This window comes from Microtus oregoni, unplaced genomic scaffold (genome assembly GCF_018167655.1).
Source record: "Microtus oregoni isolate MIOR12 unplaced genomic scaffold, Mior012 000044F_ref0000062, whole genome shotgun sequence".
Classification (NCBI taxonomy): domain Eukaryota; kingdom Metazoa; phylum Chordata; class Mammalia; order Rodentia; family Cricetidae; genus Microtus; species Microtus oregoni.
This window is the reverse complement of record NW_024543218.1, coordinates 8764390-8789969: the sequence shown is the minus strand read 5'-3', so window position 1 is coordinate 8789969 and position 25580 is coordinate 8764390. Positions and strand designations below refer to the sequence as shown.

The following is a 25580-nucleotide window of genomic DNA, read 5'->3' as shown; positions in this document are numbered from 1 at the left end:
GTCCTTAAAATACACATCATTTTACCTGACCTGACTTGAACAAAACTGCTATTCAGTTTTGCCAGTGTCTATTACTTGATTAGATAAGTTCTACTGCTTTTTAAGATTGTGTGTGTGTGTGTATACAAAAGAATTCCAAATAAATTACCCCAAAAATCGCACTGCTGGTTATGACAGTGCTAGTTTCCAGAGCTCCCCAGTGAGGAGAGCCAGCCTGCGATGCATCATAAATGGGTAACTAACATCCACGTGGAGGAAGAACGCTGGGGAGAGAAGGAAGGGCAAACCATTTCATCACAGCTACCATAATGCCAGCATTTCAGACAATAATAATCGAATTTACAGAGTCCTGTTAACGAAACTATTGTCATTCTGCCATTCACCCCGTGTCTTTAACTGGTACCAACTAGCAGAGAAAACAATAGCTTGGGTCTCTCTTCGTGATTTCCAATCACAGTGTGTTCATTAGGCTTAGGCATACTCAGTGTACAATTTCATAGCATCCGTTTATCTACAGACAGCCAAGGCCGGGACAAGTTTCTCTTTAATTCTACTTTTAAGTGAAAATATTGTTATAAGATTACATTTAAATGATCATTTTTGATCATCTGAACAATGTGTCCACAAATTATGGCTCATGTACCAAAAGCATGCACTTGTTAGTTTGGAACACAGACACGTATCTCCATCTCTGGTTGTGTGGGGGTGCTTTCTCAGTACGAGAGCGCTGCAGACATGTGGGAGATCAGAAAGCTCCCACAGGCTGATGCAAAGTTTGCCGATTCTCTCTTATTTTTCTAGGTGAAAACTTCACCTTCTGGGCTTCGTCTTCTCTTCCCCATTCCGAGCCACCACATCCACTTTCAATCTTTTCCCAAAATATCCCAGCTGAAAATTTTTGCTTCTTGGTAAATCTCCCACCTTATATTGCTGCATAGTTACCTTTCAGTAACTATAACTCCGTTCTAAAATTTATTAAACTTCAATATTACAAAGGCCAAATGTGGCCCAGCTTTTGAATGGAATCAATTCAAAGAAAAATCAACTTAATAATGACAAAAAAATAATTGGAAGAAATTTAAAGCTTTACTTAGTATCTTAGCTAGGGTTTCTATACTGGGATGAAACACCATGACCAAAGCAACTTGGGAAGAAAGGGTTTATTCAGCTCACACTGCCACAGCAGTGTTCTTCACTGAAGGATGTCTGGGCAGGAACTTGGGGCACACGCTTAGCCACAGGTAATGGAGGAGTACTGCTCATTGGCTTGCTCCCCTTGCCTTGCTCAGCATGCTTTCTTAAAAAATCCGGGATCACCAGCCCAGGGTGGCCCACCCACAATGCACTGGGCCCTCCCCCATCAATCACCAAGTAAGTGATTTATGGGATATTTTCTCAATTGAGAGTCCCTCCTCTCAAGTGACTTCAGCTTGCGCCAAGCTGATAAAAAACTAGTCAGCACACTTAGGCTTTAAAGAAAATACTAAAAGGGGAAGGAAGAGTATGCTTTCATGGATGGCACAAAAGCAATACCATCACCCAGAGTCATTGTCCTCCACATTCTCCTAGACCAGTGGTCCTCACCCTTCCTAATGCTGTGACCCTTCAATACAGTTCCTTATGTGGTGGTGACCCCCAACCACAAAATTATTTTTGTTGCTACTTCATAACTCTAATTTTGCTATTGTTGTGAATCGTAATGTAAATCTCTGTGTTTTCTGATGGTCCTTGGCCACCCTGGAAAGGGGTAGCGACCTACAGGATGAGGACCACTGGCCTAGTTCAATGCCAGCTGCTGTGGTGTGGACCCCGGCACACCACTCCTGTGTCTTCCTTCTCCAGGGACAAGGCATTCATTCTTCCAGACGCCAGGTCCTTTTTGCAAACTGACCTCATTTGTGGTTTGCATCCTGCATCTAATGATTGACACCACTGTCCCTCCATGGGTCAGGTCAGTCCCCGAAGGCCTGGCTGGTTCCAGAGCTCCTTCTACGATTTGCAGTGTTCTCTCTCCGGCGTCCCTATGTCAGTTCGACTCTTCCCTCCGCCCAAGACTGTTTCTGTCTGCCCCTTACACGCGGGACTCCTGCCAACACCCCTGCTGAAATCCAGCAGGCCTGTGGGCCTCTTTCAGGGAGCGGCACCCCACGTGGCTGTTTTCCTTCTGTTTTCCTGTTCCTCTGGGCCTGGACTCTTTACCTCCCTGCTTCCTCTTTCCAATCCTGTTTCTGCCATTGCTAGATCAATGCTTTGTTTTTCCTCAATAGAGTTTATTGTCTTTCTTTTAAATTTATCAACAAATATAAAAAGAGACTCGCACAGCCCCATCTTTCCCTTGCCTTCGGGTTTAACGCCCTTCAATTCGGGGATTGAAATTCGTCTATGGAATTCACAGATTCAGTGTTCCTTTCTCAATAATTCTAATGATGTATTCCTGAAAAGCTGTTTCCTACAAATGGGCCAGGGTAAAGAAATTCTCTGCAGTGTTTCTAAGAAGCTTACCTTTGAAGAACGTTCGCCTTCTCTCTCCGAAAGAGCTGTCTGTTCAGTTATTTATTCATAATATGCTATGGAAAAGGAAATAAATTTACCTTCTCAAAGACTTTTAACAAAATCCAGTAACAGCATTACAGTTTTAATCTTTAAATACATCAGTCATAAAATGTCCACGGATGCCATAAATACACTACTGTGATCATAATACTCCTGCTATTGAATATTTAGGAGTCAAGGAACACAGGGTAGCATTAGCCTGGTGAGAATCTGACAAAGGGGAAAAGGCCAAGTCTTTGAGGAAACCACCAGACTCGTTGTCCTCAGTGACAGAAAATCAGCTGCCATCAGTGACTCCCTAAGCCAGGAAATCATCCAGATACATTTTCCAAGAACTCAGTGTGGGCCAGCACTGCTCTTTCTCCCCCACGCTTTGTTAAATAACAATGTATAAACCCCATGTTTTCCTACTCCTCATACCTGAAGCCTGTTTATTCTCTGCCTTGTGTAGAGATGAAGGTGACCAGCCAGAGGAAGCCACAAGTGAGGGGGGAACTAAGGGAAGTTTGAAGAACTCAGAAAAGAGTTGCACAATGGGTAACCTGGAGGGCTGGGTGAGACGAAGGGGGAAATCCCCAAGAATTCCTGAAGACAAAGGTCTCCTTCAGTTTCCTCAGTTAAGTGGTAAAAGAAGGGAAAGGGGAAGTAATTAAATCCCCAAACAGTTTAAAATTTTTAGCACTCCCCTGCCAGTACTCCGATGATCATTTCTGTTACTATTTTGCAAATCCTAGTCTAACTATTGAATTATTAATGTGTTTTGCAAAATGAGGATAATGACATCTGTTGTCACGTTTCCCACATGGACCTTAGCTCTGTGGGTCTACAAAGAGCCTGACTTCTGGCTGTCAGCCACTGAAAAAGTCTGGGGTAGCCTGTCAAATGGAAGAAAGCACTTGCCGGTAGCATTCCAGTCGCGGTAACCAGGAACTGGTCCATTTCTTGCATAATAAAAGGCCTGCCGCCTGTTCAAAATGGTGGTGAATTTAAAGTTTAAGATTGGTTACAGTTGAAATTATCTTAATTCTTGGTATAGAGTATAGTAGAGTTGCTTTCTTAACATGAAATATTGTCTTATCTACTCATCAGGAGAGCCAGTGCATTTTAAGAAAAATACAAGAAAATCAATTGACAATAAAACCAACAATTGCTTCTTTCCACCTCTCTGTCCCACATGCAGGCAAGGTATTAATCTTTCCCTCTCAATATCTCTAGTGACATGGATACTGAGTGCGTATCACATCATAACTACTTTGATAAAGAACAAGCATTTGAGAAAACGAGTATATCAAATATCTATGTGTTATTAACATTTAAAACTTTAATTTTTTGTTTTATTTTTTGAGAGAGGGTTTTTCTGTAGCTTTGGAGCCTGTCCTGGAACTCGCTTTGTAAGCCAAGCTGGCCTTGAACTCACAGAGAGGCAACGGTCTCTGCCACCCTAGTGTTGGGATTAAAGGCGTGAGCCACCACCACCCAGCATTTTTTTATTTTTTTTTAATTCAAAACAAGGTTTCTCTGTGTAACAGTCCTAACTGTCCTGGAACTCACTTTGTAGACCAGGCTGGCCTCGAACTCACTGAGATCAGCCTTACTCTGCCTTTTAAGTGATGAGAGGAAGGGTGTGACTTGAACCCAGGGCCCTCTGCATGCTAGCCAAGCGCTCTGCTGCTGAGCCGCATCGCCTCTAGAATCCAGCTGGGGATGACTAGATGATCAAGAACAACTTCTTTATAGAACACTCTCATGAATGCTGTGCCCACTCAATTAGCAAAGGTAGAGAATGTCTGTAAAAGAAATTTAAACTGGGGATGGACAGCAAAGCTAAACCAGAACCAAATCGGTTGTCAGATTGCATTTCCAAATCATCTTTTAAAAGGGAAATAGAAGAAGCTTCAGCAATGGGCGCTTGCTATGGCCTCTGTTCCTATGCTTGTCGTCTGTTATTGTGTTCGTAAGCACTACAAAAAGGTAATGATATAATACACCATAATCTTTGTTTGTTTGTTTGTTTGTTTTTGTTTTTTTTTTTGAGACAGGGTTTCTCTGTAGCTTTGGTGCCTGTCCTGGAACTAGGTCTTGTAGACCAGGCTGGCCTCGAACTCCCAGAGATCCGCCTGCCTCTGCCTCCCGAGTGCTGGGATTAAAGGCGTGCGCCACCACCGCCCGGCACACCATAATCTTTTAAAGAAAATACAAAAAAAGAGCCTCTTGCCACGCATGTACTGTGTCCCATCAGTTCTCTGCACAATTATTGTTTTGCTTTTGAGAGGAAAGGGATATGGCCATCTTACTTTGTCTTCTACTGACAAAGTGTTATATGTTAATAAGGGAAGGACACAAACCCCGACATCAGGAAAATATAATTTCCTAGACAAAATGAGGGTGCTGAACAAACAAACTGTATTTTGGGCAACCTTTTATATGTGTGTGTGTGTGTACACAGATAGACACATAAATCGCTTTACATGCAGATAAGCCTATTTGTATGCATCTATTTTTAGTTGTTTCTACCTGTCTTATCTTCCTATCTTATCTTATAAAAGGCATATAATCTGACAAAAAAAAAACATGTCAAGCTATAAAAGAGTGGAAAAAGAGAAATTGGGAAAGAACTATGAGCTGTATGAATATTTTCCAGCTCTGCAAAGCCACTTTGGAAAAAGACACTCTATTCTCCAGGAGAAGAAACAAAGGAAAAGACTCGAAACAGAGGAAGACAGGGAACCAAAATATTCTACTTTAGTTGTGAAAAGAAAGTAGTTTTTGTGAATTAGAACAGAATGTTCTTGCAAACACAGTGGAGGTCTATTGGATGGGTGGGGGAGGGGGAGAAAGAGCCAGGTAAGGGAAATAGAGGAAGACACTGGGGGAGAGTAAGGACAAAGTATAATAACATATACTTATGAAAAATGTCATAGGAACATTATTATTGTGTATGCCAACTTAATTAAAAACTCACTCAGGAGAGCTTCAGAAGAATAACTATAGGAAAAATATTTTGTCAAATGTAAAGATAAGTGATTATTATTAGAATAAATATTATTATTATTATTATTATTATTAGACTAAGGATATTTTCTTGTTTGTTAGTTGATTCCTTGAGATAGAGTCAGTCTCTCTCCTGGCTATCCTGGAGCTTGCTCTGCAGATCAGGCCGACCCTAATACACTAATACGCCTGCACCTCCCGAGTGCCAGGATCAAAGGCATGTTGGCACCAGGCCTGGCTTCATGTTTGATCACAAGAAATAGTGAAGCTATCTCAAAACTCCACGGGAAAAAAGTAAAACTCCTAGAAAAACAGGGGCAAACTAAGAAAGATACAGAACATATATGAAGTGAGGTGTGGTTTTAAGATGGAGTGTAATTTTAAGAAAGAAAATTTAAGAAAGAGAATTCCATCGGCTTGGACATTGTTGCTTCTCCCTCAAGCGATGTGGATTGGTGGTATAGAACTGTACTTGCTCTTCTGTTTTGAGTTTGCACTCTATGTTTACTCACTCGAGTGTGAATTATCCAATCGCTTGAACAGTTTAAATTTCAGACTTGAAATGTGAGCCTTCTGAGGGGGAATTACAGTCGCAAAATGGAAAGTAACTTCTCCATAAAGTCAAAAGAGTGTGAAGGCTTACAGAACCGGGGCTCAAGGGAAGAGAGGATAAACGATAAGGAAAATGGGGAATCCAAAAATACGTTTTTGAGACAAGGTCTAACAATGTAGGCCAGGCTGGATTCTAATTCAGAGAAGCAAGCCCTGCCTGTCTTCCTCAGTACTAAGAATAAAGGAGAATTGCAGGACACGGTAACGCACACTTTTAATCCCAGCACTTGGGAGGTAGAGGCCAGCCTGGTCTACAGAGCTAGTTCCAGGACAGCCAGGGCTACAGAGAAACTAAACTCTTCCTTGGCAAACAACAATAAAAGATTAAAGGAGAACATTACCACTCCTGGCCCTCAAATTTTCTAATCTTAATATAAAATTTTCTTATCTTATTATAAAAACAGAGGATTAAATGGACTAAGTAAATTCTAAAAGATAAGCAATATATAAACACTGGTAACCTTTAGGTTACTAAAAACAAGAAAAAATGGCTAAAAATCTCAAAATAACACATAAAATAGCAAAATAATAACAGTGATTATCAGGACAGCACAAGATGAAATATTCAGTTTTCCGGATGGGGCGCTAAGTGTAATAGTATGTGACGTTAGTGCAGTATGAAACATTCAGCCATGTAATTCAGCTGCATGAAGGTAATCAGCAGGACCACAAACAGCCAAGCTGCAGCATGGCTTCAGCAGAGGCATGCTGGCTTCAGCAGAGGCATGCTGGCTTCAGCAGAGGCATGCTGGCTTCAGCAGAGGCATGCTGGAGGTGGAGGTGGGACAGGAAACTTGGTTAGTCTTTCTTTTTACCTTATAACAGTGTATGTACCTTTCAGTATTTTCATTAAGCATTTAGCTAAACACTTCCTGTTAACTATCTTAGTATTTTTTTCAGTGCTACCATCCCAAAGCGGACTCTTAGGAAGGGTAAAATGACATACTCCTGCATGTATAAGTGGTAGGCGAGGCAATACCACAAGAATCCTACTGCTAGTAATGCAACCAGTATCAGCATCGTGATTCCAAACAGGTCAACTGAAATTGATGAAAAGAGACATATTTTAAAAACAGATCAAAAAATTCTTATGTTTTTAACTCTTCTAGTATCATGCAATCTGAATTCCTGACATACATTCTCAGATCTCTGTTGGAATGAGGCTACAAGAGCATGCACTGCCCTGCGTGTTCTAAGGCCACCATTAATACGACAGTCACTGCTGAACCCCGCATTGGAAAGAGCTTAGCAGCCTACTGCACCAGTTCCCCTGTATTTGGCCTCTGTTTCATTTCTGGTATTTTCTCAGCAGGTAAGACAGTAAATGCCCAGACTGCCATTTCTGGGAAGGTGCCTGTAGACACCAGAGGCTGGGCTGTTGCCGAAGCACCAGTGTTCTGTTATCAGAGACAGCCCACACTGGCTGGAGGAGCAGATGTCTACTCTGGTGAACTTTCCCCTCCTTCAGACCACACAGCTTATTAGCCTGAGAGGCAGTGAGATGAACTAGAAGGGAAAACACAAAATAGGAGACCAGAGTTTCTCTTCCTAGTGAATGCAAGGTGTTTGTCTTTATAAGGTCCAAATACAGTTGATTTAAAATACCCATAGAACCTGAAGCAAGCAGAGATTTAGGCAGAATTATATATTTTCATTTCAGTTAAGAAAAACATCAGACAACTTGTTGATAGATGGGCTTTTCTTACCAAAGTCGTGCTCACTTGGAAAATCACCTGTTTTAGCTTTTCTAGAAATTTCATTGAAAAATATTAGTACTTTTTTTTCCTGCTTTGGTAACTACCATATAGCATGTCCAAATTTGACATTACAAATAGAAAGATACTTTTTTGGTAAATGAGATTTGCTATCTGAAGGAGTCACCATTCTTAATAGTAATTCTCCAGACAGACTCCATTTGCCGAGGAAGTGTGTTACAGTAAAACCACTCGGCTCAGAACATCTGCAGAACTAACATGTACATATGTACATACATACACATACATACAATCACATGTGCACACCACACACTCACACACACACACACACACACACACACAGTCAAGAGTTTCTACAGCATCACAACACAAACATCCCTTAACTAGGTTATGAACATCCCACAATAGAGATTTTTACAAATGAAATCTAACTGCTGAGTATTACGGCAAGGGTCCCATCTGACTCACTTTGAATCAATTCCACCCAGAACAACCCACGAGGGCAGCACTGAAGAGAAGCCCTGGACTAGAAAATTTTGCTAATGCAAATGCAATAATTTTGAATCCCTCAAATGCAGCAAATCTCTCCTATGCGCAAGTCAGATGCAATGAAGTCACAAAAATTGAAATGAGGACCACTTACCTCTACAGTTCGCCCAGAAGATGGAGTTGAATTTGCAGTCGGAATATGGGAAACAGTACTTTTTGCAGACTTTTTCTTCTCGGCACCAAATGCACTGTGTGGGGAAGGGGGAGATAAAGCGGTGTCAGAGTAGGTAACATTGGCAGCAGGTTTGCAGAACTAGTACAAGGGAGTGGTGGCACACACCTTTAATCTCAGGATCTTTGTGAGTTCAAGGCTACCCTGGGCCCCACGAGGTCGATCAAGAAACAGATCCAGGGTGGTGGTGGCTCACACCTTTAACCCCTGTGTTTAGGAGCTACACATCTTTAATACCAGCACTAGGGAGGTGCAGACAGGAGTGATGTGACTGGGTGGAGAGAGGAATATAAAGAGGAAGAGACTGAGTGTGGAGTCTGAGGATTTGTGGAGAGAGGATCTTGCCCTTTCGGTAGAGGTAAAAGGTCTCCGTAGTGGTGGCTGGTTTGTTTTTCTGATCTTCATTTTTTGAATCCCAACATATTTTTTTAAAATAAATCCGAACCGTTCTCAACACTGTTAAGGTATTAGTAGTAGAAATCATTGGAGGCCGTGAAGGGCTTTTTTTTCTTTTTCTTTTTTCTTTTTTTTCTTCCAGACCTGAGTTCTCAAACAACAGAAGCAGTGCATATGGCTGCCTGGGGTTCACAAGTTCCCTTTGGGAATATCTACCCTTGGGGACCACCTTGCCTTTGAGATTCCTATCCGCATTGACTGACTGATACAGAGCTCCAAACAGTGTCCCAGTGAACATCTTTGCTTTTAGCTAAACGACTACTCTGCTATGTGCTTTTCTTTTCGTTTTTTAAACCACAGGTGATCCATAGGTCGGAGCAAATGCACATGCTGAGCTCTTCTCTTTTCTTGACTCTCGTCCCTTCTCTTAGGATCCTGGGAATCCTTCGTGGAATTTTCACTACTACTCAGTCACACAGATGTCACGCACACTTAAATCCCTTTCTCAGATGCTGCATTTTTGAGGATTCAACCCAAAACCTGTGTCAGGAAGCGGTGTTGAGAAGCGCAAGAGGTAGTGTTTGAAATGTCCTGAAGTCCCTATTCTGCGGCATCTACTCTCCTGGGGGGGGGGGGGGGGGGGGAGGGGGGAGAGCCTGTCTCTCTTACGATGGTATTGGTCATGCTGGCTGTCAATCAGCCTCGCGTCAGTTCCCGCCACCGTCTGCTCAGTGATGATCAGACGGTCCCATGGAAACAGGAAGTCTGAACGCAAACCCTTGTCAGCATCAGGTGCAGAAAAGGCCAGTGATGTGAGCAAAGACCAGACCCTGGAAGAAGACAAAAATGCCAGGAGTGGAGCTGAAGAGATTGCTCGACCGTTAAAGGGACTTGCTACTCTTTCAGAAGATCTGGGTTTCAGTTCCCAGTACTCAGCTGGCTTACAACAACCTGTAACTGCAGGTCTAGGGGATCTAACTCCCTCTTCTGGCCTATGAGGGCTTCAGGCAAGCATGTGGTACATACGCGTGAGCAGACGAACACAGAAGATAAACATAAATCCTTTCTGCAGATGTTCAGACTGATAAACGGCTGCCACGCAGGACTTAGCCCGTGACGGGCACTGTTCTAAGTCTTCCATATGAACTAATTCATTTCACTCTCATAACACTCCTGTAAGCTAGCTTCTACACAGACGGGGACAATAAAGCACAGAACGGGCCAATGACTTGCATAATAGGACTGCACAGCCAGTAAAAATGGCAGCCCGGTTCTGAACTTGTAAACCGTTGTGAGAGACTGAGTCTAGATATACTCACATCACTCCTTGCTGCAGAACCCCAAAACTATGGAGGTGAAGAATCACAGAGAAGCTTTACTTCCATACTTGCCAAGATCAAAGGTCAGATCAAGTTGTTAAAGGAAACCCGAGAATGGGGTCACTTGGGTAGACAGACCTGTTACCTTAGGCTATGGCACTGCAAAGGCACTCAATGCTAAGGGCCTGCAGCTAGCCTTAGCTCTTAGTTCTCAGAGCTCCTAAGAGTCAAGCTCATGGCGTACGGCAGTTTGAGGAGAAATTGCCTCATGAATGTGAACCTAACAGAGATGAACTTGTTATTTAAGTGCTATGCTGGTTGACAGGACCCAGTAGCCATCACAAGTCCACAGTATCCTCTAAAGTATCTCCCTCTGGAAAATGGAGATCTTTAGGATGCGTTACTTGGATGTACCTGTTGGCCAAAGAGCTCACTGCTCGGCCTGGGAAACTCAAGATGAGCACATAGCACAGACTCTGGTACAATACCACTAACGACTGTCCTCTTTTCTGAATGGCCACTTTTACTATTGTTACCTTGATTTTCCTTTCCTGTTGATTCTGGGGAGTTGTTTAATTCATTGTGTAGCTGACGTGATGGAGCGTGGCCCATGGTTACTCATTTCCAAACACAGGATTTGTTTGTGTCTGTGTGAGACTCTAGACTCAACTGGGAGCAGAACTCACAGTGACTGTGATTAAATGTCACTTTTAATGAGGACGGAGAGCATTATTTTGCCTGAGGCATTTTTAAAATGACATGTATGTCCTCAACAGGCAGAGGCTGAAATGGGGCAAAGGGAAGCAGTTCGATTTGTCTAGTGTTGACCCATCTTGTGTTTCCACTTCTGATAATTATATCCTCTGTCCTTGTGGGTGTCTTCACTCAATGCTGTGTGGCTCTGAAGCTGTCAATCAGCTCTTCTCTGTTCCTTTCTTGCATATAGAGCAGTTGCAGTTATTTGACCCGGGCAGTGACACTCAAGGTAGTTCATCCCTCTGGCCAGTCTATTGTGCTGGTTTGACCTGAAGAAGAGCAATTAGAACTCTCTTTGGATCCACAGACGTTGTGCGAGCTGTAGCAGTGATCATTCTTCTTGCTGGTTTGGAGAAGACCCAGATTGTGTGGGAGAAAGTGAGGTCACTCTACAGGGCAGAAGAGAAACGGGAGTGTGACAGCCTTTGAGAGTGTGACAGCTGAACATGAGGCCACGCCCACTCGGTTTTATGAAGGCGTGAATTCTCTCTTCTATTAAATCAGCTTGAGATGAGTTTCTACCACTTAACCACAAAAAGATACCTTAACTACTGTAACTATGTCCAAAAAGTCTTCAAAGCACAGAACTTCATATTCATTGCCCAGGGTAACAGTATAATATATTGAGTGTCCCAAATTGGTAATGTATAATTTAAAACTAATATAACATGAGATTTTCCTTGTAGCTAAGGAGGGTGAACCGTGTAACTAGGAGAGCTTTACAACCTCAACTTCTTATATGACAGCTAAGAGTCTAGCTAAGGGCTTTGGAGTGATGGTTACTATTGCTCCATGGGACAGCTGGAATATTCATTTTGGAGTAGAACCTATTCTAACAACTTTATGCACATATAGAAATTGCTATTTTATATGGAAACATTATTAAAATGTAAAATACAGGAAGGGCAAAGGTACATAATGATGATAAGTGGTGGGTTGATATTGTGCTTAAAAGGGTGTAATATTATACTACAAACAGAAAATGAGTGTTAGGATGCAAAGAACAAAAGAAAGTTTACAGCCAGGTGCAGCAGAGATTGGACAGATGAACAAAGCATTGTTTCTGCTTCCTGGAAGGTGGAGTGTGCACACTTTAGAGAAACAAAGTCACATCTCTGAATACAAGAATATTATAATTTCAAGATAGTCAACATTTAAAATGTGATAACAGGAAAAAGTATCCCTTCTATTCAGAATGACCAGACAAGGTTTCTTTCGAGCAATATGAGGAATGTAGCACAAGTCTTGAGGAACAAGCAGATGTGTACAGGGAAGGGGAGAGATGCAGGAGACACGGCAGAACACTAATAAAAGGACTGTGATGGCAAAGTGAAAATCTGTACTGGTGAGTCTTTGTAAAGTCATTCAGAAAGATAGATGTCTCTTGCATTGTGATGGGCTTTGACTGTCCAACTAAGGGGTTCATATATTGTGTTTTACTTAACAATAGAGACTGAATTGGATTATTTGGGAGGTAAAGGTGACTTAATTCAAAATCTAATTATAATGACTAAGGCTTGAGAAGAGACTGGAAGGTCAGGGGTATGCAAATGAGGGATTGAGTAGCAGTTTACAATGTCTAGGATTGCTCCATTGGAAAGAAAAGAATAGACACTTTTTCTGGAAGGCAGAGAAGTCAAAGATTTTTAAAATTAGAATTCTTGAGGGATGATGCCAGGAATAAAGAAGACAAAATGATCAACTTAGTTAAAGGCATTTTAAGTTTGAAGTGAGAAAAACAAATACCAAGAAAGAAATGTTAATCTAGCAGCCGTGAGCATCGCTCTTAGAGATCTGGTAGGCGTAAGGGTCTCCGGTAAGAGAGCACAGGATGAGCATCCATCGTAACAATGTTCTCCTTGCAGTGGATGGTAATAAACACAGAGACTCACAACAGGACAATGGGGGGGGGGCCCTTTAGAGTGCTCAGTCCTGAATGGGATGTAATTACCAAATCCCTCCCTCAAGCCTCAGAGGTCTATGCAGAAAAGGAAGCCGAGAGTGTAAGGTCCAGAGGTGCTGGGTGATGCCAAGGAGACAGTGCTTTCCAGCTCCACCAAGACTGATGTGCATACGAACTCATAGCAGGACAGCAAGCACAGGACCTGCACAGGTGCAAACCAGATAGCATTCTGGGAAGTTATTTGCCATTGATGGATGCTGGGAGAGGGAAAAAAAAATCAGTTTTCTTCAGTTAAACACATTCTTCAATATCACCCATATTCAAGGGCAAGCCTCAGGGGTTCAGGAAGAGTTGGTCCACACAAAATGGACTCCAAGTTTTATTTTCATTCTTTTAGCTTTTATTTTTAAATGTGTTTTTTGTTTGTTTGTTTTGCTCTGTTTGGGTGGGTCTTTTTTGTTTTTTAAGAGAGAGAGAGAGAGCATTAAGTTGCGTGGGAAGGGGAGGATCTATACAGAATTGAGGGAGGGGAAAGAATGATCAAAGTATGTTGTATAAAAAAGTTTCAGTGAAAATACATTCAAAATACTTCATGTTACAAAACCAAAGACGAGTATATTAACTTAGGGATGCTCTCATGAGAAAGATGAAACGAGATAAGGGAAGGAGAGGTGGGTGAGTGAAGAGGCCCCTGGAAAGGGCAAGATGACCAAAGAAAGAGCTAACATCTGGAAGAGCAAGTGGATGGTTTGAGATGCCATGGCATTTGGTTACGGGGAGGCTTTAGCAACCTGTAAGTAAGTTTGCTAAAGACGACATGACACTATGTGGCAAGCAGTAGTAAAATACATACATTGCCTACGAAAAAGAACAAAAAGGATTTTTCATTTTATCTGAACCAAAGGAAGACGACAAGGCAGAGAAACAGACGGCAGCTCTAAGCAATCAATGAGATGACAGCACCTCTGAGTCTTTAAAGGTGTGCATATACTTATGTGCTTTTTAAAACTGTGTTTATTTCCTTATCATGTATGTGTGCACACGTGTACAATACACAGCTGTGGCGTGCACGAAGACACGCTTACAGGAACCAGTTCTCTCCTTCCGTCTTGTGGGTTCTAGGAATCAACCTTGGGCCAACAGACTCTGCGGTAAGAACTTCTACCCACCGAGCCCTCTCACTGGCCTGCTTCTGAGGCTGACGCAAGAACAGAGGCATGACTACAGAGACGCACCTTGAAGGTTTCTAAAAGAACGTGTAAGAGAGAAAGCTCTGACATCATTCAGCAGAAAAGAGAGAACACAAGGCCTACCAGATGGCCTTAAACACGTCAAAGAAAAGCATCCTCCACAAGAAGGGTCATGCCAAGAGCATGCACTGTGTCAGGAATACTTGCCCTGGAAAATAATGCATATTTCTGGCTCTTGTTTGTTTTCAGTTGGAGGACTTTACAAAGGTGATACATAGAAGTTCAATGCCATGTCTGGATCTGAACCCATCATCTCCTAGTATATACGCCCTACACACTTTTGTATGTGTTCACTATCCGAAAAACAAGTGTTAAAATGGATCTCTTGGTGCAATTTGGTTTCCAGCATTTATAAATGCATCTGATAATCACATAACAAACAGCCTTCCCACGTGAACTAGTCAACACATAAGTTAGGCCATGAGAGGTTTACAAGTCTTATAGCTTTCTATATGTCATTCCTTTCCATCCTGAACAGTAATCCATATCAGGAAGGGATGAATGGGAAAGACTTGTTTGTAGAGACAACCCAGGATCGACTCTGAGGCACTGCTTTAACTCACTGGAGAATTCAGCCTTGTTACTCCTATTAGTCAAGAACAAAACTTACCGAAGACAATCTCACCACTGTGACCTCAGGACTGAGAACCATCATTTCAGAGACTCAACATGGATACACAAAACTCTAAACAGCAGCAAAAGACCCGCAAAAATTGCTTAGCCTATTTTAGTTGGCATGGTCTTCTTAAAGGTTTACTTTTAATGGAACAAATACATCAACGTTTTGGTGGTGCGTGAGGGCATGAGTGTGTGTGTTCAAAGTATGAGTGTGTGTATGCGTGTGAAAGCCAGGAATCAACTTTAGGTGTTGATCTCAGGAGGCACCCTCTTTATTTTCCACACAGGGTCTCTCCCAGGCCCCAGGTTGGCCAGTTTGGCTAGGTTAGCTGGCCAGAAAGTTCCAGGGATTTGTCTGACTTGGCTTCCCCAGCCCTGGCTTTTCTCATGGGTCCCAGGGATCCTAACTCAGTTCCGTGTGCTCATAGCGAGCTTTTCACTCACTTAGCCAGCTCCCCAGCCCCCACATTTTCTTTCTCATATGCTGTGTTTATGAGCAAGTTAAGGATGGGGTTTTAAATAAGTTTTTTTTATGGATTTTTTTTTTTGGCCAGAACATTTTCTAATTCTAGAAAGGATGGCCTTTGCTATCAGACTACAAGGAAAATATTCAAACAGAATCTAAAGATTCTCTTTCACCTAAGAACATACATTATATGAACTCAAACTATAATGTTTGGGGGAAATTAGGTGCTGGTGTGATAATTCTCTTGAGTTAAGTGAAACAATGAACACAAAGTAGGGCTTTCCAAGATACGCCAAACATCTGTCCCTCCTGTGTAGCTCCAAGGAGAACGCAAATACTTGGTTGCTGTAGGAATTGCTGCCTGTAAAACAGATCTTTGGAGCAGTGTGGGAAATAATAAAATCTGCGAGTGGAAGTCACTGTCCCATTTCCAGATGTGTCATAATGGCTTGTGTGTAGAAATGTTTCAAGATAAAACTCTCTACCTTGTTACATTAGCGAGTGTACTGAATGCAGTGTAGGCTTCTTCGAATAGCTCAATAGTTATTGAATGCTTTCCACTCGATCACTGCAAGTGTGTGCTGGGAAATGTGTGAGGTGTGTTGACGCAAAGGTGGTGAAAACCCTGCCTTTGTCCTAGGGAACTGAGAACAGGAAATATGACAGCAAAAGACCAACACAATATATATCGTATGAAAGAAAATGGAACGATGCATAGGTGTAAGTCCTACGAAGTATAGCAGGACTGCAGGAGGTATTAATCCTTTAAGGAAAAATGATAAGGATATGTAAATCTGAATAAAAATGACAGTCATCCTAAAATTCAGTGATTGAAGCTAATACCCAGAGTCTCTGTTTTTGTCTTTAAAATTAAAAGATCAAGTCACCTTTTGAGATTGAGATGTGAGGGGTGTGAATGATATTGGCATTCTAAGGATGGTTACAATGTTCTAGAACATTCTTAGGAAATGTTGCTAACCAAAAGAGCAAAGAATAATTAGCACCTGGGATCAGGTGGCCTTAGCAGCTGTACTAACGAGGGCTGTGTTGTAGTGTGTCTGTGCAGTAATTCGCTAATAATGCCTCGCACTGGAGCATAGGAGGATCAGAGACCAACCAGAGCTGGGCAATGTGAGTGGCCAACAGGAAGGCAAGTTTGTTAACACTATAGGAGAACATCATTTACTGCTGGCATCACTAAAGGCTAGACCACAGTCCTATCTGTCTTCTAATGTGTCTTCAGCATTGGTGTTACCACTAAAAGCCCCTACAGAATGTGTTCAGTCCTTTCTGTCTAGTTACTAACCTTATAAAAACAGGGAAAGGGAAATAATAACAATAAAGTCATCTTAGTAATGTGGATGTGATCAGCAAAATCCAGCCTAGAGGAAGCTCAGCAGGACAACAATCTGTTCTGTAATGAATAATTTGCAATAAAAGAAAAGGAGAATAGAAAGAATACATAGACTCAGAGAGACTTAAGGTATGTCTCAACCAATTACAGCATGTGGATCTGATTAAAGAATGCATAGACTCAGAGAGACTTAAAGTATGTCTCCACCAATTACAGCATGTGGATCTGATTTAAACAAACAAATATGAAACAAAAAAAGTAACTGGGTACTTAGTTGTTAATTTTTAGATATGATTATATATGTAATACTTCAATTTTTGTTGAAGACATATATAGAGGGTCAAATATTTACAAATAAGATGATATTCGTGTCATTATTGACTTCAAAATAATCTACTTGGAAAGAGGGACGTTCATGAGATAAAGTTACCCAAGATGACCCTTAGTGCTATAAAGTTTTATTATACTGTCTCCTATATTATTTTTTAAATACGGGGTTTCTTTTAGTTGCCTAGGCTAGCCTTCAACTCCTGGACTCAAGTGATGCACCTACCTCAGTTTCCTAGCGAAGGACAAGGAGCTCATGCCATAGTTCACAGGTATGCTTCCTCTACTTTTATATGCTTGAAATTTTGCATGGCAAAACAATGAAAAACAAAAAGGTGGGGGGATTAATCTACGTGAATGATTAAAATTCACAAGGGAGCCTGGTGAGGTCAGGGGCAAGCACCTGAAGGAAACTGAGGGGACTAAAGGGCTGAGTGGGAGGGTGGGTAGATAGACTTATCTTGTTGAGGCATAAGCATAGGTACAGTGCCAGGAAAGGAGAAAATGACGGGCACCATAGGCAGTTCAGGGCTCAGAGAGTTTTCCCTGTTATCCGAACCACAGAGTTAAGGAAGTGGACATGGAGACAGCGTGTGTCTGAGCCAGGGTTATCTGAGGAACATGGAGACAGTGTGTGTCTGAGCCAGGGTTATCTGAGGAACATGGAGACAGCGTGTGTCTGAGCCAGGGTTATCTAAGGAAAGCTGGTAACGTGGTGGGAACAGAGTGGAGAATTCAATGAGCCAGAAACTCATGTCCTCACTAAAGCACAAGAGTGACCTGGAAGAAGAGCAGAGGCCAATGATACTTATCTAGATCACGATGGCAGAAACCCTCACCAGAGTGTGTGGTCAGTTCTCCAAGAGAGTAGACCTGAATGACTTTTCAAGAGTTACGACACAGCTGTGTGGTGTGGGACGTCCTTCTGTCTACATATTGTTGCCTTTATTGGTTAATGAATGAAGAATTTGTCTTGGCCTGTGGTAGGGTAGAATAGAGCTAGACAGTGGAACTAAACTGAATGCTTGGAGAAAGAAGGCAGAGTCAAGGAGATGCCATGGAGCCAGCAGAGGAGAAAGACACAAGTCACCAGTTAGAACATTGCCGGTAGGCCACCAGTCTTGTGGTAAAATATAAAATAATGGAAATGGGTTAAATTAAGATATAAGAGCTAGCCAATAAGAAGCTAGACCTAAGAGGCCAAGCAGTGATTTAATTAATACAGTTTCTGTGTGATTATTTCTGGAGTCTGGGCAGCTGGGACATGAACAATCATCTCCTATTGGACACTATCTGTACACTATTGGACACTATCTGCTTCATCGTTGTTGGGATTTTGTTTTTTACTTATTTGTTGTTTTCTTCAAAGCTGGAAATAAAAAATAATTATACAAAAAAAGACATTTAATCATCTGAGAAGGGGACCTTAGTTACGCTGAGGTTATGGATCATGTGCCATTCTTTCTAGCCTTTAGAGGTTATAATGAAAATATTGCCATATTTCAAAAGCTATAGCTTTGTTTACAAAAATTCTTCCAACATTTTGGTGTGATTTCATTTTTCAAGCAAAAACTTGCTTTCTTTTTGATGTATTATTTTCCAGATGGAAGTACAAGTCTATACTGAAGTATTTCCATTATTTTTTTAGACCCACAAAGGATGGTTTACAGTAAAGGGACATATATTCATAGCTGTCATTATTTGTTTCAGCTGTCAAAGTGTAGGAAACAAAACTTAGCACATCTTCCAGGTGACAACTGTAAGCATGTAAATTCATAACATTCCCAGGACAATTTATTCATAAGAAAATTAACTTACTCTCTTGTCTCGGGTACACGATGGACAAGTTTGCTTTTGAGCACAGTCTACAAAAAAATAAAAAGCATAAAAATTAAAACCAAAGCCAATTTATTGCTCAATTTATTCCTGTTTCAAGCTCTATTCATCCATATTCAAACAGCCTGCTTTTTTATTTACATACACCTAGACGCAGTCCTCACATGGTGGTTTGCATACTATCGGCCCTACAGGCTCATATGTTTGGAGGCTTGGTCCCTAGTTAGCAGAACTGTTTTGGGGAAGGATTAAGAGTGGTGGCCTTGTTGGAGCAGGTGTGGCTTTGAAGTTTAGAAGCCCACACCAGGCCCATTGTTTCTCTTTCTATAAGCCTCCTGCTTGTAGATCAGCTGCTTGGAGAGCCTCCCCTACTGCTCCAGCGCCATGTCTGCCTGCCTGTTGTCATGCTTGTCACCATGACGGTCATAGACTCGCCCTCTGAAACCATAAGCAAGGCCCCTAACTAAATATTTTCTTGTATAAGTTGCCTTGGTCATGTTGTCTCTTTACAGCAATAGAAAACTAATGAAGACACACTACCATTACAATTTAATCCCCAACTCATTTCCCCTAGTTTCTGGGGAAAAAAAAATATGAGATGGCATTATTGAGTGTTGATTAGCCAACTTCTACAAAACAACTGACAAGATAATCAAAATTAGCAAATTGTCAATTGCACCACACAGTTTTAATATATCATATCATACCTTAGAAATAGTTTAGTAACTCCTTTGTTGTCAGAACAGTTTTACAAAGACATTCCTGGCTAATTAATTAATCCCTTATTTAAAAAAGAAACCTGAGCCATGCAGTGGTGGCACACACCTTTAATCCCAGCACTTGGGAGGCAGAGGCAGACAGATCCCTGTGAGTTCAAGACCAGCCTGGTCTACAAGAGCTAGTTCCAGGACAGCCAGGGCTATTACACAGAAAAACCATGTTTTGAAAAAACAAAATAATAATAATAATAATAATAATATAAATAAAAATTAAAAAGAAACTTGCAATTCTCCAACCTGCTTTGCCACAAAACTTAAAAAGCTCCTTCCAGATGAAGATATTTTTCCTTTGTAGAAAAGTGATAGCATAATAACTTTCACTTATCTGTGAAAGTTCTATAATGAAAACTGAGTTCAAATTCAAAAACCCATTTTGACGGCTCATGTTATTACTCTGAAGGCTTCTGAAAAAACGAAGTTTATATCTGATATCTGGTGCTCATGTTTTATAACACAAGAATAATCAAGTTATTCTACCCATTATTTGGTGGCAGAACTCACAGGCTTTGTAAGAACAGTCTATTTAGTTTCAGATTGTTTAATTAGATGCAGAGCTCACCCGGCTGGGAAAAAAAAATACAGTTCAGTTCTTGAATTAAATCTTATTGATCATTAGTTCTTTTCCTACCCTTGAAGAATGTTAAAATTCCTACAGTAACATTAGACAATGAAAAGACAAAGTAAATAGAAAAGATTCTAAGGCTTCGAGAGTGTCCAAGATGCTGCTCCAGGTTTATTTCAGGAGAAATGACCTGGTCACCATTATCTGAACTCTAAAACCAGGGCCAGCAAGCTGGGCTCAGCCAGCAAATGCAAAGGTCTTGCAAGCCTAAATGCCTGAGTTCAGGGCCACAAAAAGGGGGAGGAGAGAGCAGACTGCACAGAGTTGATCTCCAACTTCCACAGGCATGTGTGGATCTGAGATACACGCCACCTTCAAAATAATAATGAATAAAGTTCAGCTTCAAAAAGAAGAAACCAAAAATGTATTGCTTTGCACTAAACTCCAGATTTTCTCAGGATTTCATTCGATTTTTACACCAGTGTCTTGTTTGTGTTTCAAGGTCTTGTGGGATTCCATATTGCCTTCAGACATCTTGTATCCTCCATCTGCAACAGATGTCTGTCCTGGTTTGTCATGACCTGGGAGTTTCTGATAAATGTGGATCAGCATTTTATGGGATGCCTCTCAGTTTGTATTTGTATTTGTAACTGTGTGTGCACGCATGTGTGTGCACATATGTGTATGCATGCATGTGTGTGTGCATGCGTGCAGGTTTACATACACCAAGGACATGTGTGCATGTCAGAGTATAGCCTCCAGTATTGGGTCTCACCTTCTACATTGTTTTGAAGCAAGTCTCTTGTTTATCATTGCATATCCAAGTTAAGCTGGTCATGAACTTCTAGGAAAAAACATGTCTGTCTTCCCTCTTGCCGCAGATGGGGATCACGGATCTGACTTTATATCATTTCTGGGGGTATGATCCTAGTCTTCACGCTTAGGCTCAGCTTTAACCACTGCACTATCTTCCAAGCCCCAGCCTGGTTTTTTTGTTTTTTTGTTTTTCGAGACAGGGTTTCTCTGTGGTTTTGGAGCCTGTCCTGGAACTAGCTCTTGTAGACCAGGCTGGTCTCGAACTCATAGAGATCCGCCTGCATCTGCCTCCCAAGTGCTGGGATTAAAGGCGTGCGCCACCACCGCCCGGCCCCAGCCTGGTTTTTATGTTTGTCTCCAGTGTTTATTTCCTTCCATGCAATCACCTTTTTCATGACTGCTAGAACATGGCTCTTTGCTAGTTTTTGTGGAATTATTGCTAGTCACTCTCTCTATAATATCCAGAATGTTGCTGATCCAGAGAATCACATCTTCTTCCTTGAGGAATATAATTACAAATGTCTAGCTGGTGGCATCAATATTTATAGCCAACTTGTCTTAGGGTTTCTATTGCTGTGAAGATACACCATGACCACAACAACTCTTTGTTTGTTTTAGTTTTGTTTTGTTTTTTGAGACAGGATTTCTGTATGTTGCTTTGGAACCTGTCCTGGAACTAGCTCTTGTAGACCACGCTGGCCTCAAACTCACAGAGATCCGCCTGCCTCTGCCTCCCAAGTGCTGAGATTAAAGGCATGTGTCACCACTGCCCGGCCACAGCAACTCTTATAAAGGGAAATATTTAACTGGGTGGCTCACTCACAGTTCAGAGGTTCAGTCCATTAGCATCATGGTGGGACATGGTGGCATGCCTTCAGACCTGGTGTTGGAGAAATAGCTGAGATTCTTACATCTTGCAGCAGGAAGTGGTATGGCTCACTGGGTGGCATCTTGAGCATATATGAAACATCAAAGCCTGCCCCTACAGTGACACACTTGCTCCAATAAGCCACACCGACTCCAACAAAGCCACACCTCCTAATACTGCCACTCCCATTGAACTTATGGGGGCCACTTACATTCAAACTACCACAAACTTCCTTTTATTGCCATTATAGTAAATAAATTAACAAAGATACTTAGGGAAGAATTCTTTTTTCAAGGACAGCTAAGAGAAAAAAGATAAACGAGATTCTATTTACTGAATTTTTAGTTGCTAAGAACCTAAGCTGACATCCTCACTTAGAAGCTCAGCAGCTTTCCTGATGTACAGCTCCTTTGGCTGCCACTCTGGAACTCGTGAGCATCTAGAATGCTTCTGAGCAGCAGCGCCTGTCACAGTGCTGATAGGTGAGCCTTATCTAGACTATAAACATCTTCAATTGTCTGGTAACACCTTCTCAGGATAGAGAAAGGCCTTTCCTGCCCAGACCTAAGAGACTCAAGAAGTTTCTGTCTATAATAATCCCTTATCCTCTCTCCAGATCTTGAAGACAAGGCTGCTTAGACTTGTGAACTATTAAGACTTAAATTTTTCTTCAATGATTATGGTCATAACTTACAACCTCATATTGTTCTGCTTTTAATATATTCCAAGAATGAATTCCTTCATAGAAACCTTTTATATTTTCCCCCTTACTGTTTTTTATAACACGATGTGGGATCTTATTCCTAAAACTGGACAACTGTATCATAACACCTGATGGCTCCAGACATGCAGACAGCAGCCCAAGGAACTTGCCAAAGGCTCACAGAAAGAAAAAAAAAAACTTGTATTTTCTAGATCACAGAAGTTTCAGACTAAGATTTTTGAAATGCAGAGATTCTAGTTAACCACCGGATATACAGAGTATTCTGAGGGGATGCTATTGATGAACTAGCCTGCCTCCATTCTAGGCTTAAAAGCCATCTTATAGTAAAGACAAACTGTGTTCATTCATATTTACGATTAAATCTTTGTTTCTCAAGGATTGGACTGTGTCCTACCTTGTAACCTTAACTACAAATGGTTCTGTACTGCCTTTTCCAGGATGGCAACCATACTTTTGTTTCTAAAGGTTATTATGACCACCAGTTGTTATGACAACCTTGTTATGCCCACCTTGCAACCATGTCTTTCAGTAGGTTGTTATGACTAACTTGTTATTCTTATGTTCTGCTTCTATAGCCCCCCTATTTGGCCACTAAACTATCCATTTGGGAACCCCCCCACCCCTGAGCTCCAACCTTATCTTCCTCACATCCAATGCTGACCTCTTGAACCCCACCTTAGAGGGAAGCCATCCACATACACCAATAAAAGGCTTGCTTTAATTAATTGCTTGCTTTAATTAATTTGGCCTTGATGATTTGAGTCGGTGATCTTTCTCCTCGCATCTTTGGAAGCAACAGTTCTGTCCTGCATAGGCAGGGATCATGTAGAATATATAGAAATAATTTAAAACACAAGTCATTTTCTGCTCCCCCAAAAAGAACTTTGAGACCCTGGCCCTGAGGGCACATTTGAGGCAAGAGAATGGGGCAGGCAATGAGATTGGGAGGCCTCCACAGAGGCTGCAAAATTAGCCTATGAAAAGAGCAAGTTGGCAAAAATGAAGGCCAGAACAGCCTCCCACTGGCACTCAACCTCACCCACACCCCAGAGACTAGGGCCAACTAGAGCGCAGAGGTGGCCCTCCAGGGCGTCTTAGTTCCTCACAACAGAGAACCTAGTCCCTGGGTGGGACTTAAGAAGCCAATGCGACAGGAAGCACAAGAGGTGGGGCCCAGAGCTGCATCATGCCATGCGCCTGACACCCAAACATGTGCAGGCTGGCATAAACACCAGCTGTTTGGAGCTCTAAGTGCATCTTGCCTTAATAAACTAACTGTCCCTGCTTCTGCTGGAGAAAACTCTCCTCAACTCCAATTCTCTCTACTTTACCTGTTGATTTCTCACACAAACATAATTTGTTGAATATTCTTTTTTTTAGAAATATATCTTTTACTGTACAGTTTAAAATATATATTTTAGGCAAATAAAAATTTATTAAGATGTCATCGTTGTTTATTTACTGTGTGTAAAAATAAAACGGCACCAGCTCCTCTGTTTGATTTTTAATTTGAAATTTCTCTTATTTAATATTAATACTGGTACATTTGCCTTCTTTAATAACATTTGCAAAGAATTTTTGTTTAGGCTCAAGAACTATTTTATTCATGTTTAAAAGGAAAAGAGAAAATAAAGCGAAATTCAAGGCAGGCAAGCTATAAATTTCAGTAGTTATCAAAAGGGCAATGAAGAACAGAACAACAACAACAAAGGAAAAAATAACCCATGCTGTGTGAGGCAGCCTGGAGGTCAGATACACGGAGAATAAACAGCTTCACGGTGAGAAAGAGCCCGAGATGTTGGAGGGAACCCACAGTGTTAGAGCAAGCGTGTTCAGAAAAGAGAAAACGGAGACCAAGTTAAATAGGTGCTCAGACTTGAGCTTCATGGTCGCAGCTGGGTGAGCTCCTGCGCTGGGGGCACGGATTCTGGAGGGGCGAACACATCATCAACTCCGGAAAAGACTAAGCAATCCACCTGTCTCTAGCTCATCTTCCTAGGGCTGGCCCCTTGGCATGGTGGTTGATCCCTTCAGATGGACTGCTAGCCCCGCACCCAAGCCCGGAATTCCAGTCTCTTGACCAGAAGGAGTTTTATCTTAGCTCGTCATCCCTGCTTCTCTGACATGTCTCCCTCGGAAGAGCTAACCCTAAAATCATGTAAGAGCCAGATCAGGCATGAGAGCCCCCACGAGAGTCTGCTTCCGGCCTCTCTGGCCCCTGGCAATGAGGGGACTGCCAAGAAACAGAAACTGGCCACTTTTCTTTGGCGTCTTTCTACACTAAACTGCATAGCCGGTTTCTCCTGGTTCTCATCAATAGAATTTAGGCAGTGGGGACAATCGGAGTTCAGTTTTCACTAGATTCCCTCACAACATAAAGAACCTTCTTAAAAAAATGTCTCCCCACCACCCCACCACCACCACCACATGACCAGTATTGAAATGAACAATTGAGGCAGCTAGGATGCCCCAACCGAGAAGCCCGTGGGGTACCGCCACAGCACCCCGCCTGGAGTCACAGGTCACTCACCCATTTCTACGTGCTTTGCTTCTAACTGCCGGTTCCAGAATTGGAGGGTTTTCGTACTTTTATGGTCGGAGATAAACAGCTGGATGAGAGCTAGCGAGAGGAACAAGGGCAGGAGAACGTGGCTCCAGACCCTCAGCCAGCGCATGGCTTGGGTCGGCCTCTGCACACAGGACACTGGACTCTATAGGAAGATCCTGCGCAGGGACCCCACTCAGGGGCCCCACCCAGCCCTAGGCCCCAGGCCGTCCTGTTCTGACCCCTGCACGCCAGCATAATCAGCAGAACCTTGGAATGTTAAGGCTGGAATGAGAACGTTGAGACCGCCCTCCTGGTGCGCACAGGACTCAAGCCCTGAGAGCCGCAGGCCGGCTGTGCGCTGGACCTGAGGAAAGGCTCCTTCTCTGCCCCAGAAGCCTTTTCCGCCATGCTGCTGATTTTTGATGAGAGGAGTAAGTTTTAATTTCCAGTGTCCGTCGCATATAAA

General features: G+C 42.1%; 1 protein-coding gene across 1 annotated transcript; it reads right to left on the bottom strand.

Annotated features, from left to right (window-relative positions):
• Positions 1-7035: 7035 nt before the first annotated feature.
• Positions 7036-25241, bottom strand: LOC121434701 (PTTG1IP family member 2-like). Its single transcript, XM_041633611.1, has 4 exons — positions 25097-25241; positions 18800-18846; positions 8515-8608; positions 7036-7196 (listed from the first exon to the last, which is right to left on the bottom strand). The coding sequence occupies exons 1-4, from the start codon at positions 25239-25241 to the stop codon at positions 7036-7038; spliced, it is 447 nt and encodes a 148-aa protein (XP_041489545.1).
• Between the last annotated feature and the right edge of the window lie 339 nt (positions 25242-25580).

Excerpts from the sequence above, each read along its gene's own strand:
- LOC121434701 (XM_041633611.1), bottom strand. The coding sequence starts at position 25,241 with ATGCGCTGGCTGAGGGTCTGGAGCCACGTTCTCCTGCCCTTGTTCCTC. Across the intron at positions 18,847-25,096 it reads AGCAAAGCACGTAGAAATGG|ACTGTGCTCAAAAGCAAACT; the intron begins GTGAGTGACCTG and ends ATTTTTTTGTAG. Across the intron at positions 8,609-18,799 it reads CGTGTACCCGAGACAAGAGA|TGCATTTGGTGCCGAGAAGA; the intron begins GTAAGTTAATTT and ends TTCCCCACACAG.